Genomic DNA, 14,286 nt, shown 5'->3' on the forward strand with positions numbered 1-14,286 from the left:
TCTGCAGTGCCTCCGCAGGAGAAAAAAAGTATTACATGGTGTCCATTATTCCTCCAGACTGAGAGATCCTGTTTGTAGCCGCGCTCCATTCTAGTTAATTGCAAAGTGCTTGTAAAAATAAGCAATTTTACCTCTTTATTAAAAAATCTTTTCCGTCCTCAGGAACAAAAGGATATTATATTTATAGTTTACTGCTCATTGCCTAGGTTTAGCGGCCACCGCAGCAGTCTATCAGAGGTGGACACTAACCTAGGTAATGAGCAATGCTCTTAAAGCCACTCATGAACATGAGACGACCCCTTTAATAGCTCAGGCTCCATTAAAATACAATTAACCCCTTAATGACCACCAGTTAGTGATGTTGCGTATGTGGTGATTTAACGGTCCCAATAAAGTTACTTTGATATTTCTTGGGTTACCCTGTTCATTTTTAGTGCTTTTTATGTAATACAAACAATACATTCAGCTGTTTTTTAATGCTAATTTTCCTTTTTTTTCTGTTTTCATTATTTTTGTTTTTTTAGGAGTAAAGTGAGTGAAAAAGTAAAAAAAAAAAAAAATAAAAAAAATAAATTTGCAAGTGTGAGAATATGTTCCTATATTACTTTGATATGTAGTATGTATACTCTCGGGAGAGTGTAGCGATTTGGAGGGTTGCGCTCTTTTATTTATTTACTACAGGCGTTGCATAGACGACCTCTAGAGACACTTTTATTCTTTTTCTTTTATATTTTATAAAGGTTTCAACTATAACATGGGCATGCATAAACTTTTAACTAAAGTAGCGTCACAGACCTCCGCGCAGCCAAAATACCGGTGTGTTTATTGTACTTTGTATTCCAATGTAATTTTTCTGACGTTTTTGGATTCTCTCATTCATAGATGAACACGTCCTTGCTGGGAAGCATCGGGATGCTGAACTCCGCACCTCAGCTGCGCTGTATTAAAACATACCAGGTGCCCCCCGTTCAACCAGCCTCCCCCGGTTCACTCAACGCCCTAAAACTGGCAAGACTGATCTGGACTTCCAACCGCAATGTCATCCTTATGGCGCATGACGGCAAAGAGCATCGATTCATGGTCTAGGAATTGTGCGGCTTGTGCCCACCCACTGCCCCCCACCTTCCAAAATGTCTATAGCATGATCACTGCAGAAATTGGTGTTGTCATATCATACATGGGGTAGACTTTGCTGTGTTGGTGCTGCATGATTTCCCAGTAATGAGAATGGGAGTTGTTTCATGTACATAGTATGTGCGGGAGACCCCTCTATTCCTTTCTGTAAACCCTAATAGTGGAAGAGGCCTCCGCAATATATGTTCTACTATGAAGCTGAATATTCTGGATATAGTCTGTATATAGTGGTGAGTAACTTTATAACCTTGAGTGACATCATGTCTTCCGCTCCTGACACAGCCAGAGCTGCATTCAGAATTCTGCCTGAGCCGCGTTCATAAACCTGCGTTCAGAATTCTGCCAGCGCTGCGTTCAGAATTCTGCCAGAGCTGCGTTCAGAATTCTGCCAGCGCTGTGTTCAGAATTCTGCCAGAGCTGCGCTCAGATTTCTGCCAGCACTGTGTTCAGAATTCTGCCAGAGCTGCATTAAGAATTCTGCCAGAGCTGCGTTCAGAATTCTGTCTTTCAAAGATACAAGTTCTATACAGAGCCTGGTGTATACTCCAAAACCCAAAGTAAAAATGAGCAGATCCCGAAGCAGCTGCATATCTTAGCTCAGCACTAAAGACTGCCATACACCTTATATACCTGTCATCCCATAAAGTATACTTCCAAACTCTCCAATACACATGTATATGATGGGATCGGGCAACCATATATGTGTTCTCCTTGGGGTAAGGAGAGTAAGATTCTGGCAGACAACCCTGTCTAAAGCTTTTAGAAAAACGATTGGACATATTGAAATCCAACTGTTCAATCCTTCTCCATACAAGTTAGATGATCAGCTTGTTGTCCTGAAATTGGCAGGTTTTTCCAACACTTAACTAATGAATATGGTCACCTAAAAAATAATCAGAAATGTTTTTGAATGCTGCTTCAGAAGTGTTTAGCTGAAGGATTTCCTATGAAAACTAAAGGATTGTGCATGTTGAAATACAACTGCCCCATCCTTCCTTTCTCGGTCATCTGCCAAGTTAGTGTTAAGTCGGGACCTCACCATACACATCTGTAGATAGTTCAGATCTAATCAGGGTTTTTTTTTCCAACATTTATTTAAAGCCACCTTAAAAATCCAGTGATGTTTTTTTGAATGCTGCTCTGGATGTGACTAGAGTATAACACTTGAAAGATGCGTATCTGTAAAGTCACTTGACATTCTATGTAGATAATATCTGGGTGCAAATGTTGTTTGAAGGTGATCCTACACTGCAAGCGACACACTCCCCTGTTACACTTCGATATCTTACACCAATCATTTACGTCACAGACCCTCCGTGGTTTTTGTATGACCAAATTGTTTACATTTAGCAACATTGTATGGAGGAGGCGTAGTTCCCTCCAAGACGTCATTTTCTTTCTAACCCTTTTTCCTGTGTTGTACGTTGTCTTGGTTCTCTATCTATGTATTTTATTTGCCATGTGATGCAGGTATTTAGCTTTGTACTTAGCGCTATGATTTATTTAAGAGGGTGTGATCCCTATTAAAGTATGACTGTGATTGACTGTATATATTACTTTTATTACATTTATCATGTATTGCACATCCCAAAGTCATGGTGGTTTGTAAAGTCAGCCTCAAGTCAAGTTGGCGGAACTGAAAGAGGAGGAGGAGTCTTTTCATCAAATCAGCAGCATCTTAAGCCCAATAAAGACTCCTGGTTGGCGAAGGAGATGTTTCCACCCACTGCTCCACCTACCCAACCAAGAAACGTAATTAAGGTTCACATGTGTGTGTAAAGTTGGTTTTGTAACTGAGGGACTTTCGATCCTATAAACTTTTACTATTTGAACTTAAACATATCTGGCCCTACATAACTATATTTGGGTCAGTAATTCACGGCAAACCGGCCTCTGTTGTCACACATTATGCAAAGACATGAGCTCGTATCCTCCATACCGTAGAGGAGTCACGGGAGTCATGTTCCCCTTTTCAGATTCATTCAGCCCAACAAGTATCACAGAGCCGGCCCGATGGAAAGGGCATAGCGCTCCACAAAAGTGTTTTTTGGTGGAGGGTATTTTGCTTTATCACTTTGTTCCCAGGTCCAGAGATATTTTGCCTTTTTTAAGCCACACCCTCTCTTGACTAAGCCACACCCTCTCTTGACTAAGCCACACCCTCTTTTGACTAAGCCACACCCACACACAACTAAACCACACCCATGCTTAATTAAAGCAAGCCCGTGCTCAACTAAGCCACACCCATGTTCCGCTAAGCCACACCCATGCTCAACTAAGCCACACCCCCTGTCAAATGAGTATGGTTGCCAACTTTTTTTTTTTTTTTCCCAGGCACCGTATCATAAAACCACAGACAACATTTTTTTACGGACATAATGGAAAACCATAATAAATGATTGAGGTCATGAGTGATACATGTCTACGAGTTATAATTCTGATGTGTAGCTGCATTCACTGTGAACTGTAAAATAATTACAGTCATAAAATTTTCTCTAGCTTAAAAAAAAAACAAAAAAAAAAGCAGACATATCGTAATTTTTTTACGGACAGAGAATAAAGTTTCCTGTTTTTATGGTTTTCTTGGACGGTTTGCAACCATGTGAATGACTTTCAAAAAAAAAAAGTGTCTAAAACACATAATTGGTCTAAAGCTTAATGCAACATTATTCACCAAAGGAAAATATATATATATCGACATCTCCTAGTTACCCATCTTCTTTACATTAGAACAATACGTGGAGGATCCCTTTAAATTTTAGTTCTAATTTGTTTATTTCTCATAAATATAAATATTAATGATTTTATTGAAATAATATAAATGTGTGTAATAAACATAAAGAAAGGTTCATTTTGTCTACAATGTGCTGTAGAATATTCTGGAACATGTAGATTTTTGCTGGCGATGACCTGTGTATCTTTTTATTGCATAGCGTCTGGATGGGGGAGGTAGACCCCCCCAGATCAGAACATTACTATTTGTTTTCCTTTTGGATTATTGAGTTTTTATATTAATCACATGATTATAACTTCTACTCTAAAACTCGAAAGAAAATCTTCTTTTTACCAACATGCACTGGTCGAATAGTAAAGACCTAAAAACCACCCACCGTGAAGGGAATAAGCATCAAATCATTTCTTACCCTGAAATAGCCACGCCGCTGAACACGTGCCGCTCCGTACTCCCCAGGAACATCATTAAGTATATTTGATCTCTTGCTGTCTTGAATTAATCATGAAGTATACTGGAGGCTATGCTCTCCTGGAGTAATCTCGTAGTATACTTGCAGCCCTTCTGTCCTGGACTAACCATGAGATATTCCTGGTGTCCTTCTGTCCTTCAGTAATTATGAAGTATTCATATCTTCTTGTCCAGTGTAATCCTGACCAAGAATTATGTTTTCTTACAAATAGTAGCCAAAACTCTACTGTCCTGGAGTATCCACTAACTAATTGATGTCCTTCTGTCCTGGAGCAATCATGAAGCACCCTGGATGCCCTGCTGTCCTAGAGTAACCATGATGTTTTTCTTGATGTCCTGCTGAGTAATTATGAAGTACATTTATCTTCCTGACAATGTAATCCTGACCGAGAACTATACATTTTCTTTGCAAATAGCAGTCAAAAACTTCTAGATGTCTGATGTCCTGGGGCAATCATGAAGCATTCTTGAAGTTCTGGAGTATTCAACAAGTATACTTTGTCCTGCTGTCCTGTAATATTCATGAATTATTCTTGATGCTCTGGAGTAATCATGGAGTATACTGTATGTTCAGGTGTCCTGGAGTAATCATGAAGTACAGTGGCTATGGAAAGTATTCAGACCCTTTTACATTTTTCACTGTTTGTTTCATTGCAGCCATTTGGTAAATTCTAAAAAAAAAGTTCATTTTTTTCTCATTAAAGTACACTCTACACCCCATCTTGACTGAAAAAAACAGAAATGTAGAAATTTTTGCAAATTTAATAAAAAAAGAAAAACTGAAATATCACATGGTCATAAGTATTCAGACCCTTTGCTCGGTATTGAGTAGAAACACCCTTTTGAGCTAGTACAGCCATGAGTCTTCTTGGGAATGATGCAACAAGTTTTTCACACCTGGATTTGGGGATCCTCTGCCATTCTTCCTTGCAGATCCTCTCCAGTTCCGTCAGGTTGGATGGTGAACATTGGTGGACAGCCATCTTCAGGTCTCTCCAGAGATGCTCAATTGGGTTTAGGTCAGGGCTCTGGTTGGGCCAGTCAAGAATGGTCACAGAGTTGTTCTGAAGCCACTCCTTTGTTATTTTAGCTGTGTGCTTAGGGTCATTGTCTTGTGGGAAGGTGACTCTTCGGCCAAGTCTGAGGTCCAGAGCACTCTAGAAGAGGTTTTTATCCAGGATATCTCTGTACTTGGCCGCATTCATGTTTCCTTCAATTGCAACCTGTCGTCCACCCCCATAGCATGATGCTGCCACCACCATGTTTCACTGTTGGGATTGTATTGGACAGGTGATGAGCAGTGCCTAGTTTTCTCCACACATACCTCTTAGAATTATCACCAAAAAGTTCTATCTTCGTCTCATCAGACCAGAGAATTTTATTTCTCATAGTCTGGGAGTCCTTCATTGTTTTTGAGCAAACTCTATGCGGGCTTTCATATGTCTTGCACTGAGGAGAGGCTTCCGTCAGCCACTCTGCCATAAAGACCCGACTGGTGGAGGGCTGCAGTGATAGTTGACTTTGTGGAACTTTCTCCCATCTCCCTACTGCATCTCTGGAGCTCATTCACAGTGATCTTGGGGTTCTTCTTTACCTCTCTCACCAAGGCCCTTCTCCCATGATTGATCAGTTTGGCTGGACGGCCAGGTCTAGGAAGACTTCTGGTGGTCCCAAACTTCTTCCATTTAAGGATTATGGAGGCCACTGTGCTCTTAGGAACCTTGAGTACTGCAGAAATTCTTTTGTAACCTTGACCAGATCTGTGCCTTGCCACAATTCTGTCTCTGAGCTCCTTGGGCAGTTCCTTTGAGCTCATGATTCTCATTTGGTCTGACATGCACTGTGAGCTGTGAGGTCTTATATAGACAGGTGTGTGCCTTTCCAAATCAAGTCCTATCAGTTTAATTAAACACAGCTGGACTCCAATGAAGGAGTAGAACCTTCTCAAGGAAGATCACAAGGAAATGTAATAAATTTGCAAAAATTTCTACATTTCTGGGGTTTTTTTCACTCAAGATGGGGTGCAGAGTGTACTTTAATGAGAAAAAAAATGAACTTTTTAGAATTTACCAAATGGCTGCAATGAAACAAAGAGTGAAAAATTTAAAGGGGTCTGAATACTCTCCGTACCCACTGTATACTGTATGTTCAGGTGTCCTGGTGCAATCATGAAGTATGCTGTATGTTTAGGTGTCCTGGAGTGATCTATAGTATACTGGTAGCCCTGTTATCCTGGAGTAATCATGAAGTATTCTGGATGTTCTGGAGTAATTATGAAGTATACTATATGCCCTGCTGTCCTGGTTTAATCATGTTGTATACTGGATGTTCAGCTATCCTGGAGTAATCATGAATTATACTGCATGTCCTGGAGCAATCATGAATTATACTGCATGTCCTGCTGTCCTGGAGTAATCATGAATTATACTGCATGTCCTGCTGTCCTGGAGCAATCATGAATTATACTGCATGTCCTGCTGTCCTGGAGTAATCATGAATTATACTGCATGTCCTGCTGTCCTGGAGCAATCATGAATTATACTGCATGTCCTGCTGTCCTGGAGTAATCATGAATTATACTGCATGTCCTGCTGTCCTGGAGTAATTATGAATTATACTGCATGTCCTGCTGTCCTGGAGTAATCATGAATTATACTGCATGTCCTGCTGTCTTGGAGTAACCACTCAGCACTGTATACGTGATGTCATTCTGTCTTGAAGTAATCCTTATCTTGGTTTACTGAGTACTCGTCTGTATTTTGTGATCATAGCCAATAACTATGCTCTTTATTCTCCTGCCCAGGATTAATCATGATGAATATGTGATACTCCATTATGCAGGAGTAACCATGAAGTATAATTGATGTTCTCCTGTTTTGGACGTTTTATGATCATGGAGTTTATTTAATGCCCTTGTGTCATTTGTTCATATCTAAGAACCACTGTATACTCCATTTTCCTGAGTCCTTGAATAATCACAAATTCTACTTGATGTCCAGCTGTCCTGGGGTGATCATGAATTTGATCTAATATCCTCATCTTTTTTTACTGGAAAATCATAATGATTTCAGTCTTTGTAATTGACAACCTTTTCAATTTCCGCACAGATCATTCTTTTTTTACAAATCACGTGACCCTATGTATGGTATGTCGTCATATATGAAGTCGGCAGACTCTGGGGAAGTTCTGAAAAAGCTGAAGAGGCCCATGTATGTGACGTATGAGGTGTGCTGAGCCAGAATAGACAAAGCTTGGACACAAAGCAATCTGGGCAGTGTAATACTCCCATGTTCTCCTACCAAGAAGTAATCATTCATGGTGTATCTGTGTTGTCTCACTATCTTGGTGAATCATTGAAGTCTACTTGATGTCCTCCTGTCTTAGATTAATTATGATGATGAAGTTTACTGAATGACCTTCTGTCCAGCATAACCATATCCAATAAATGACTCCCAAGTTCTGTCCAGGAGAAATCGTGAACTCTACTTAATGTCCTCCATTCTTGGAGTAATCAGTAACTTTGCTATTGTCCAGTGGGATCACAACCAAGAACTTTACTCCGTGCCCTCCTGTCTTGGAGCATCTATGTCCTTTCATCCGAGATGCAAATGAGAAGTACAATAGCTAATCTAGAAGCCAATGTCCAACCCTTTAACAAGCCTTGCAACATGACAAGGGATAATACCCAAGCTAAAAATGTATCTACAGACAGCTGTAGCTTACCCCTCATCAGGCTTCAGCAGGGTAACTGTTTTCTTTAAAGAAATCAACGGAATATGGAGTCATGTTGGCAATGCTCCACAGAGAAAAGTATGAAAATGATGTCTCTTACAGAACGAAAGAAAACTATTTTGCAAGTGGCATCAGAAATGTTACCTTATGTCCTCCTCTTCTAGAAGTAATCAAGTCTACCCTGTGTCCTCCTGTCTCTGAGTTATCATAAACTCTACCTTATGTCCTCTTGTTTTGTGGTTATCATAAATTTTACCCTTTGTCCACGGGTCTCGGAGTTATCATGAACTCTACCTTATGTGCTCTTGTTTCATAGTTATCATGAATTCTACCCTATTTCCTTCCATCTCTGAGTTAGCATGAACTTCACCCTTTACCCTCTTGTCTCAGAGTTATTATGAACTCTAGCCTATGTCTTCTGTTCTTGGAATAACCATGGGCTTTACCCTATGACCTCGATCTCAGAAGACCTCAGTCTTGGAGTAACCAGGGACTCTACCATATATCCTACTGTATTGGAGTTATCATGAATTCTACCTTATGTCCTCCCATCTCCAAATTAGCATGAACTCTGTCCTCCTGTCTTAGAGTTATCATGAACCCTTTCCTATGTCCTCTATTCTTGGAGAACCATGGACTTTACCCTATGTCCTTGGTCTTGGAGCAGCCATGGACTTTGTCATTGGTCTTAGTGTAGCCATGGACTTTACCCTGTGTCCTCGGTCTTGGAGCAGCCATGGACTTTGTCATTGGTCTTAGTGTAGCCATGGACTTTACCCTATTTCTTCAGTCTTGGCGTAACCATCGACTTTACCCTGTAACCTCCAGTCTTGGAGTAACCAGGGACTTTACCCTATGTCCTCAGGTCATGGAGTAACCATGGACTTTATCCTATGTCCTCCAGTCTTAGGGTAAATTTCAATGTTACTTCATGTCCTCAGGTTTTGGAGTTACCATGTACTTTACCCTATGTTCTTCTGTGTTGAACTTATCGTGAACTTTACATTGTCTTCTTGTCTTGGACTTATCATAAACAGTAGCTCCATGTCCTCCTTGCTCAGGTATTCATGGGCCTAAAATGTATTCAATGTACTCATGTCCATTAGTCATAATGGAGTATATTTGATGTTAGGATCAATCATGAAATATACTTGTAATCCTGTACAATATCTGTGACATTCCTTTCTAGAATTAACTTTGTCACTTTCTATTCAGTTTTCAAAACCAATATCTCCTATTGAAAAGACTAGGGGCTTAGTGGTTGATCAAGGACATGGTTGATCACCAATTAGCCGTGATGAGAAGAAATCATTAAACTTTCCTTTCAGCTGTGTGACATTTATGAGAATTGCTTCTGTAACCTGCTCAAATCGTATCTTCTGTCAACTTCATAGACCAGAAGCTAAAAGGAAATCTCTGCTTGTCGTGGCCCTGCTTTACTTTCTGTCCTACACTATTTTATTTTGTTAGGAGTTGATGGCGTCGTAACCATTCGAGCTGCCTTTCTGAGCCGTGGCCTTTTAGAAGTCCTCATGTTATTGTGATGAGGCTTATCCTATTTTTTGAGGATTGGACATATATATTAAGGCTGCCACATGTTTACGTTAGTGTCAAATGCTATGGAATCTCCAGAGAGAAGCAGTCCTACGACTTATTAATGCGGAGGAGTACCGTGTAAGTAGTAGATGGTCATGTCATAACCGAGAGAAATGATTGTTTTTCTCCAACGTAATTACATGACAACGCAAAAACATCAAAAATATCACAATAGAATAAACAATGAAGGTCAACGTAAAAGTCAACATAAATGTACATGTATTTATTAGCTTGCGTCCCATCAGGTTCTTGATCATGTTACGAGAATGAGAGTATATCTAAACAATTTTTTTGCAATTTTTTTTTGTAAATCCTGTTAACCAAAGTCTATTTGACTTTATATTTACCCCATGAATAAAATACTTTATAAAGATATTTCATCCCCAGGACAACATGTCCACCATTTCTGAACCAAACCTTCACGTTGGCTTTGAGGAGGAAGGGAGGAGGTAGATGGTTACAAAAAGACTTTTATCAAAATCTAAAGATTGAATTTTTCCAATTTATTTCCCTTTCCGCCTTTAACATATATAGGATCTTTCAGCCCCTATTGACGTTAGGTTGTCGTTGAGAAACCACCAAAAAAGATTCATGTAGGGTTAACCCAATTCCATATGCAAACACTGTTTTCACACTATTCTTATCTACTTGGTTGATAATGGAGGAACAGGTGGGTGGCATAAACTTTCCATACTGGCTAATTTTTTTTTAACCGTAAATTAAAAAAATACATTGGAGAGATGAGTCCAGTCTGTTCACTATGCAGCTACATTAGGTTACCGTAAATTGGGTTTACACAGTCCCAAAAATTGTTTTTAGTGGGCCATTTCGAAAACAAGCACCAGGCTACATATTTTCTGCATATTCCACATGGAAAAGTTGAGAATTCTCCACATTGAATGGAGGAAATCCAGGGTTTCTGCCTCAAGAATATTGGCTATAGGTTTAAGATATTTTATTCAAGGGCAGAAAAAAAATTTTTTTTAGTTCTTTCCTTATGATTTTCCTTGTTTAATTCATCTGAAAAATATGAAAATGAAAGCATATTCACCATACTAAAAGGTTTTCATTTCTCAAAGCCACCATGATTTTCTCTCACTGCTGTACACAAGGGGTACTTCATTTTATTACAAGTTAATAGGGCTGTCCAGGATTACAAAAACATGGCTGCTATCTTCCAAAAACCCTCAATGGAGCTGTACTGCAATACCAGACACAGCCCACGGACAGGTGTGGCGCTGTTTTTGAAATACAGCGGCCATGTTTTTCCAATCCTGGACAACCCCTTTAATTTTGACAATTTTTTTCTCTTTGCTGCTGTTATCACAGTACTATTTTGTTGTTTAGAATTGTGGTGTTGTGTTTGGATGTGTAAATGTAGAACATTTCGAGTGGCTTGACATGGAGAATTTATGTCAGTAGTATCATGCCGTAAGAAATTATAATTTGTGTCATTGCTTGTTGTAAATGAATATACTTGCCAGATATGGCGGAAATAATATAGATCTGTAAAATGCTTGTGTACATATCTGAGTGTAATAAAACTGGATCTAGAATCACTCGTGGACATGATTATTATTGATGCATCCTGGCGAGAAATGGGGTCCGTACGCCATTTCGGGGGCAGGGCGCGAACCAGGCGCTTCGGGTCACCCTTTTAACTTTGTCTCTGACTTCTCTTTTTACGCTAATCCCCACTAACATAATATAGTAGACAAGTCACTGCCTCCATCAAGATCAACACACTCCTCTTCTGCTGTAGTTAAAGGGAACCTGTCACCAGGTTTGTCCCATGTGAGATAAGACCAGCACCTTTCAGCCCTGATATACAGCATTCTATAATGCTGTATATAAGCCCCCAACTTGGCCTGCAAGACAAGAAAAACACCTTTTATTATACTCACCTGGGGGGGGTGGTCCGGTCCGAGGGGCGTCACTCTTTTTGGTCTGGAGCATCCCTTTTTGTTGTAAAACACGTACAGATCACGGATGTGTGAACATGTGCTTAACATTGCAAAGTATAGGAGAAGCTTTGTCGTTTCTTTGTCACTCAGAAACCGCAGGACGACATCAAGTGACCTACAAAAGGAATGGCAAATGGCAGCTGGGGTGAAGTGCACAGCAAGAACAGTTTGTAACAGGCTCTTAGAGGCCTCAAGTCATGTAAAGCTAGAAAAACGCCTCTCATCAATGAGAAGCAAAGGAGAGCCAGGCTGAAGATTGCCAAAGACCATAAGGATTGGACCATAGAGGACTGCAGTAAGGTAATCTTCTCTGATGAGTCTAATTTTCAGCTTTGCCCAACACCTGGTCATCTAATGGTTAGAATGGCTAATGTCTTGCACCCACTGTGAAATTTGGTGGAGGATCGGTGATGATCTGGGGATGCTTCAGCAAGGCTGGAATTGGGCAGGTTAATCTTTGCGAAGGACGTATGAATCAAGCCACATACAAGGTTATCCTTGAAAAACACTTTCTTCCTTCTGCTCAGGCAATGTTCCCCAACTCTGAGGACTGTTTTTTTCCAGCAGGACAATGCCCCATGCCACACAGCTAGGTCAATCAATGTGTGGATGAAGGGGCACCACATCAAGACCCTGTCATGGCCAGCCCAATCTCCATACCTGACATGAGTATTGTTGTTTCTAAATGAATAAGAACTTGTTTCCTTTGCATTATCTGAGGTCTGAAAGCATTGTTTCTCTGTTTCTTTTTTTATCATTTTGACGATTTCTCATTTGCTCCAAATAAATTGTTGTCAGTAGTTTATAGAATAAAACAACAGTGTACATTTTACTCAAAAATATACCTATAAAGCGAAAAATCAGAGAAAATGAAAATGTCTCCTTCCCCCATAACAGCACCACGGAGAGAGGGGATCCACCCTTCAACGACAAGAAACCTACAAATAAAAAGGGCGGCACCTCTCTCCCGCATCAGTTGGTTTCCTGTCCTTGACGGGGGCCTACAGAAAAAAGAAGGAAAGAAAGAAAGGAAAAAGAAAGATAGAAGATGGACTTACCAGGCCCGGCCGGTTCACACAGCGGGGGTTCCCTGCCTCGGCTGGTGCGGTGTCCTGCAGCGCCACCGCTGGGGTCAGTGGGCCTCTAGGGTGGCAGGGAGATGCAGCGCAGGAGAAGACCGGAGCCGCTGCGTTCTCCAGTGGTGTCGGGGCCCAGGTGGTGAGTATGTCTGGGCTTCCGGGGCCCAGGTCAGTGAGTATGCCTGGGCTTCCGGAGGCCATTGTGGAAGCGCGCGTGCCGAACGCCTTCCCTCTGACGCGAGCCGCAGTGCACCACTGGGTGCCAGCGGCCTGGGCGCGCGCACCGGAAGTGACACGCGCCGCAGTGCCCTCTGGGTTCTTCCAGAGGTTCCAGATCTCCGTTTCCAGGGACCGGTCCTCCACCCTCAGGTAGCAAATCTACACTTGACAGCCTGGATTTTGAGAGGGCACTCTTAAGGGATAGAGGGTTTTCCCCGAATTTAATCTCCACTCTACTACAGAGTAGGAAACCTGTAACCAGCAGACTTTACAGTAAAACCTGGAAAAAATTCCTCTCATTTGTGGGTTCGAAGGTACTAGGGGAGGCCCCCATTACTTCCATCTTAGAGTTCCTGCAAAAGGGGTTGGAGCAGAGTCTGTCCACAAGCACTCTAAAGGTTCAGGTTGCGGCACTAGGAGCCCTATACAACTGCGACCTGGCCAGAAATATGTGGATTTCTAGGTTCATCAAGGCATCACACAGGTCTAGGCCCATCCCCTCCCGGAATACTCCTCCTTGGGACTTAAATTTAGTTCTTTCAGCCCTAACCAAGCATTCCTTTGAACCTTTAGCGAATGCATCTCTAAAAGTCCCATCTCTTAAGACGTCTCTCCTAGTGGCCCTCACATCGGCTCATAGGGTTAACGACATACAAGCCTTATCAGCAGGGCCCCCCTTTACGCAAATTCCAGAGGACAGGGTGACACTTAGGACTGACCCAGCATACCTTCCTAAGGTGGGATCACACTTCCACAGATCGCAGGAGGTCACCCTCCCTTCCTTTTGCTCAAATCCTAAAAACAGGGGGGAAGAAGACCTACACACCTTAGACGTCAGAAGGTGCATTATTCAGTACTTAGAGGCCACACGGGAGTATAGGAAAGACAGGTCTCTCTTTGTGTGCTTCCAGGGACCTCGGAAGGGACAGAAAGCTTCCAAGGGCACACTGGCAAGGTGGATAAGGGACGCCATCTCCCTGGCATACTCATCAAGTGGGGAGACCGCCCTGGAAGATTTAAAGGCTCATTCGACTAGGGCAGTGGCAACCTCCTGGGCGGAGAAAGCCGGTGCTTCAATTGAACAGATATGTAGAGCTGCAACCTGGTCTTCCCCTTCTACATTCTTTAAGCACTACCGGCTGGATCTAACTTCTTCTTCGGACCTTACCTTTGGTAGAAGGGTTCTGGAAGCGGTGGTCCCTCCCTAAACAACACTTCTCTGCAATTCTCTCCGTGGTGCCGTCATGGGGGAAGGAGAAAGAGGTAGTTACTTACCGGTAATGGGATTTCTCAGAGCCCATGACGGCACCCGTACATTCCCTCCCTTCACGCACGGGTGTGCACATTTATTTATTACCTA

The 14,286-nt window shown here is 41.6% G+C and overlaps 1 protein-coding gene across 9 annotated transcripts in view; it reads left to right on the forward strand.

Moving 5' to 3' along the window:
- The window catches only part of WDR7 (WD repeat domain 7), a 414,768-nt gene extending 403,545 nt beyond the window's left edge, over window positions 1–11,223 (forward strand). For all 9 annotated transcript variants that reach the window (XM_073680963.1, XM_073680990.1, XM_073680974.1 and 6 more), the window contains one exon: window positions 883–11,223. In XM_073680963.1, coding sequence (XP_073537064.1) covers window positions 883–1,086 — 204 coding nt within the window. In that variant the 3' untranslated portion in view covers window positions 1,087–11,223. The remainder of the gene's footprint in view (window positions 1–882) is intronic.
- Window positions 11,224–14,286: the final 3,063 nt, after the last annotated feature.

The sequence above is a fragment of the Phyllobates terribilis genome, unplaced genomic scaffold (assembly GCF_046119375.1).
Source record: "Phyllobates terribilis strain yellow unplaced genomic scaffold, ASM4611937v1 Scaffold_1__5_contigs__length_1240528914, whole genome shotgun sequence".
NCBI classification, from domain to species: Eukaryota; Metazoa; Chordata; class Amphibia; order Anura; family Dendrobatidae; genus Phyllobates; species Phyllobates terribilis.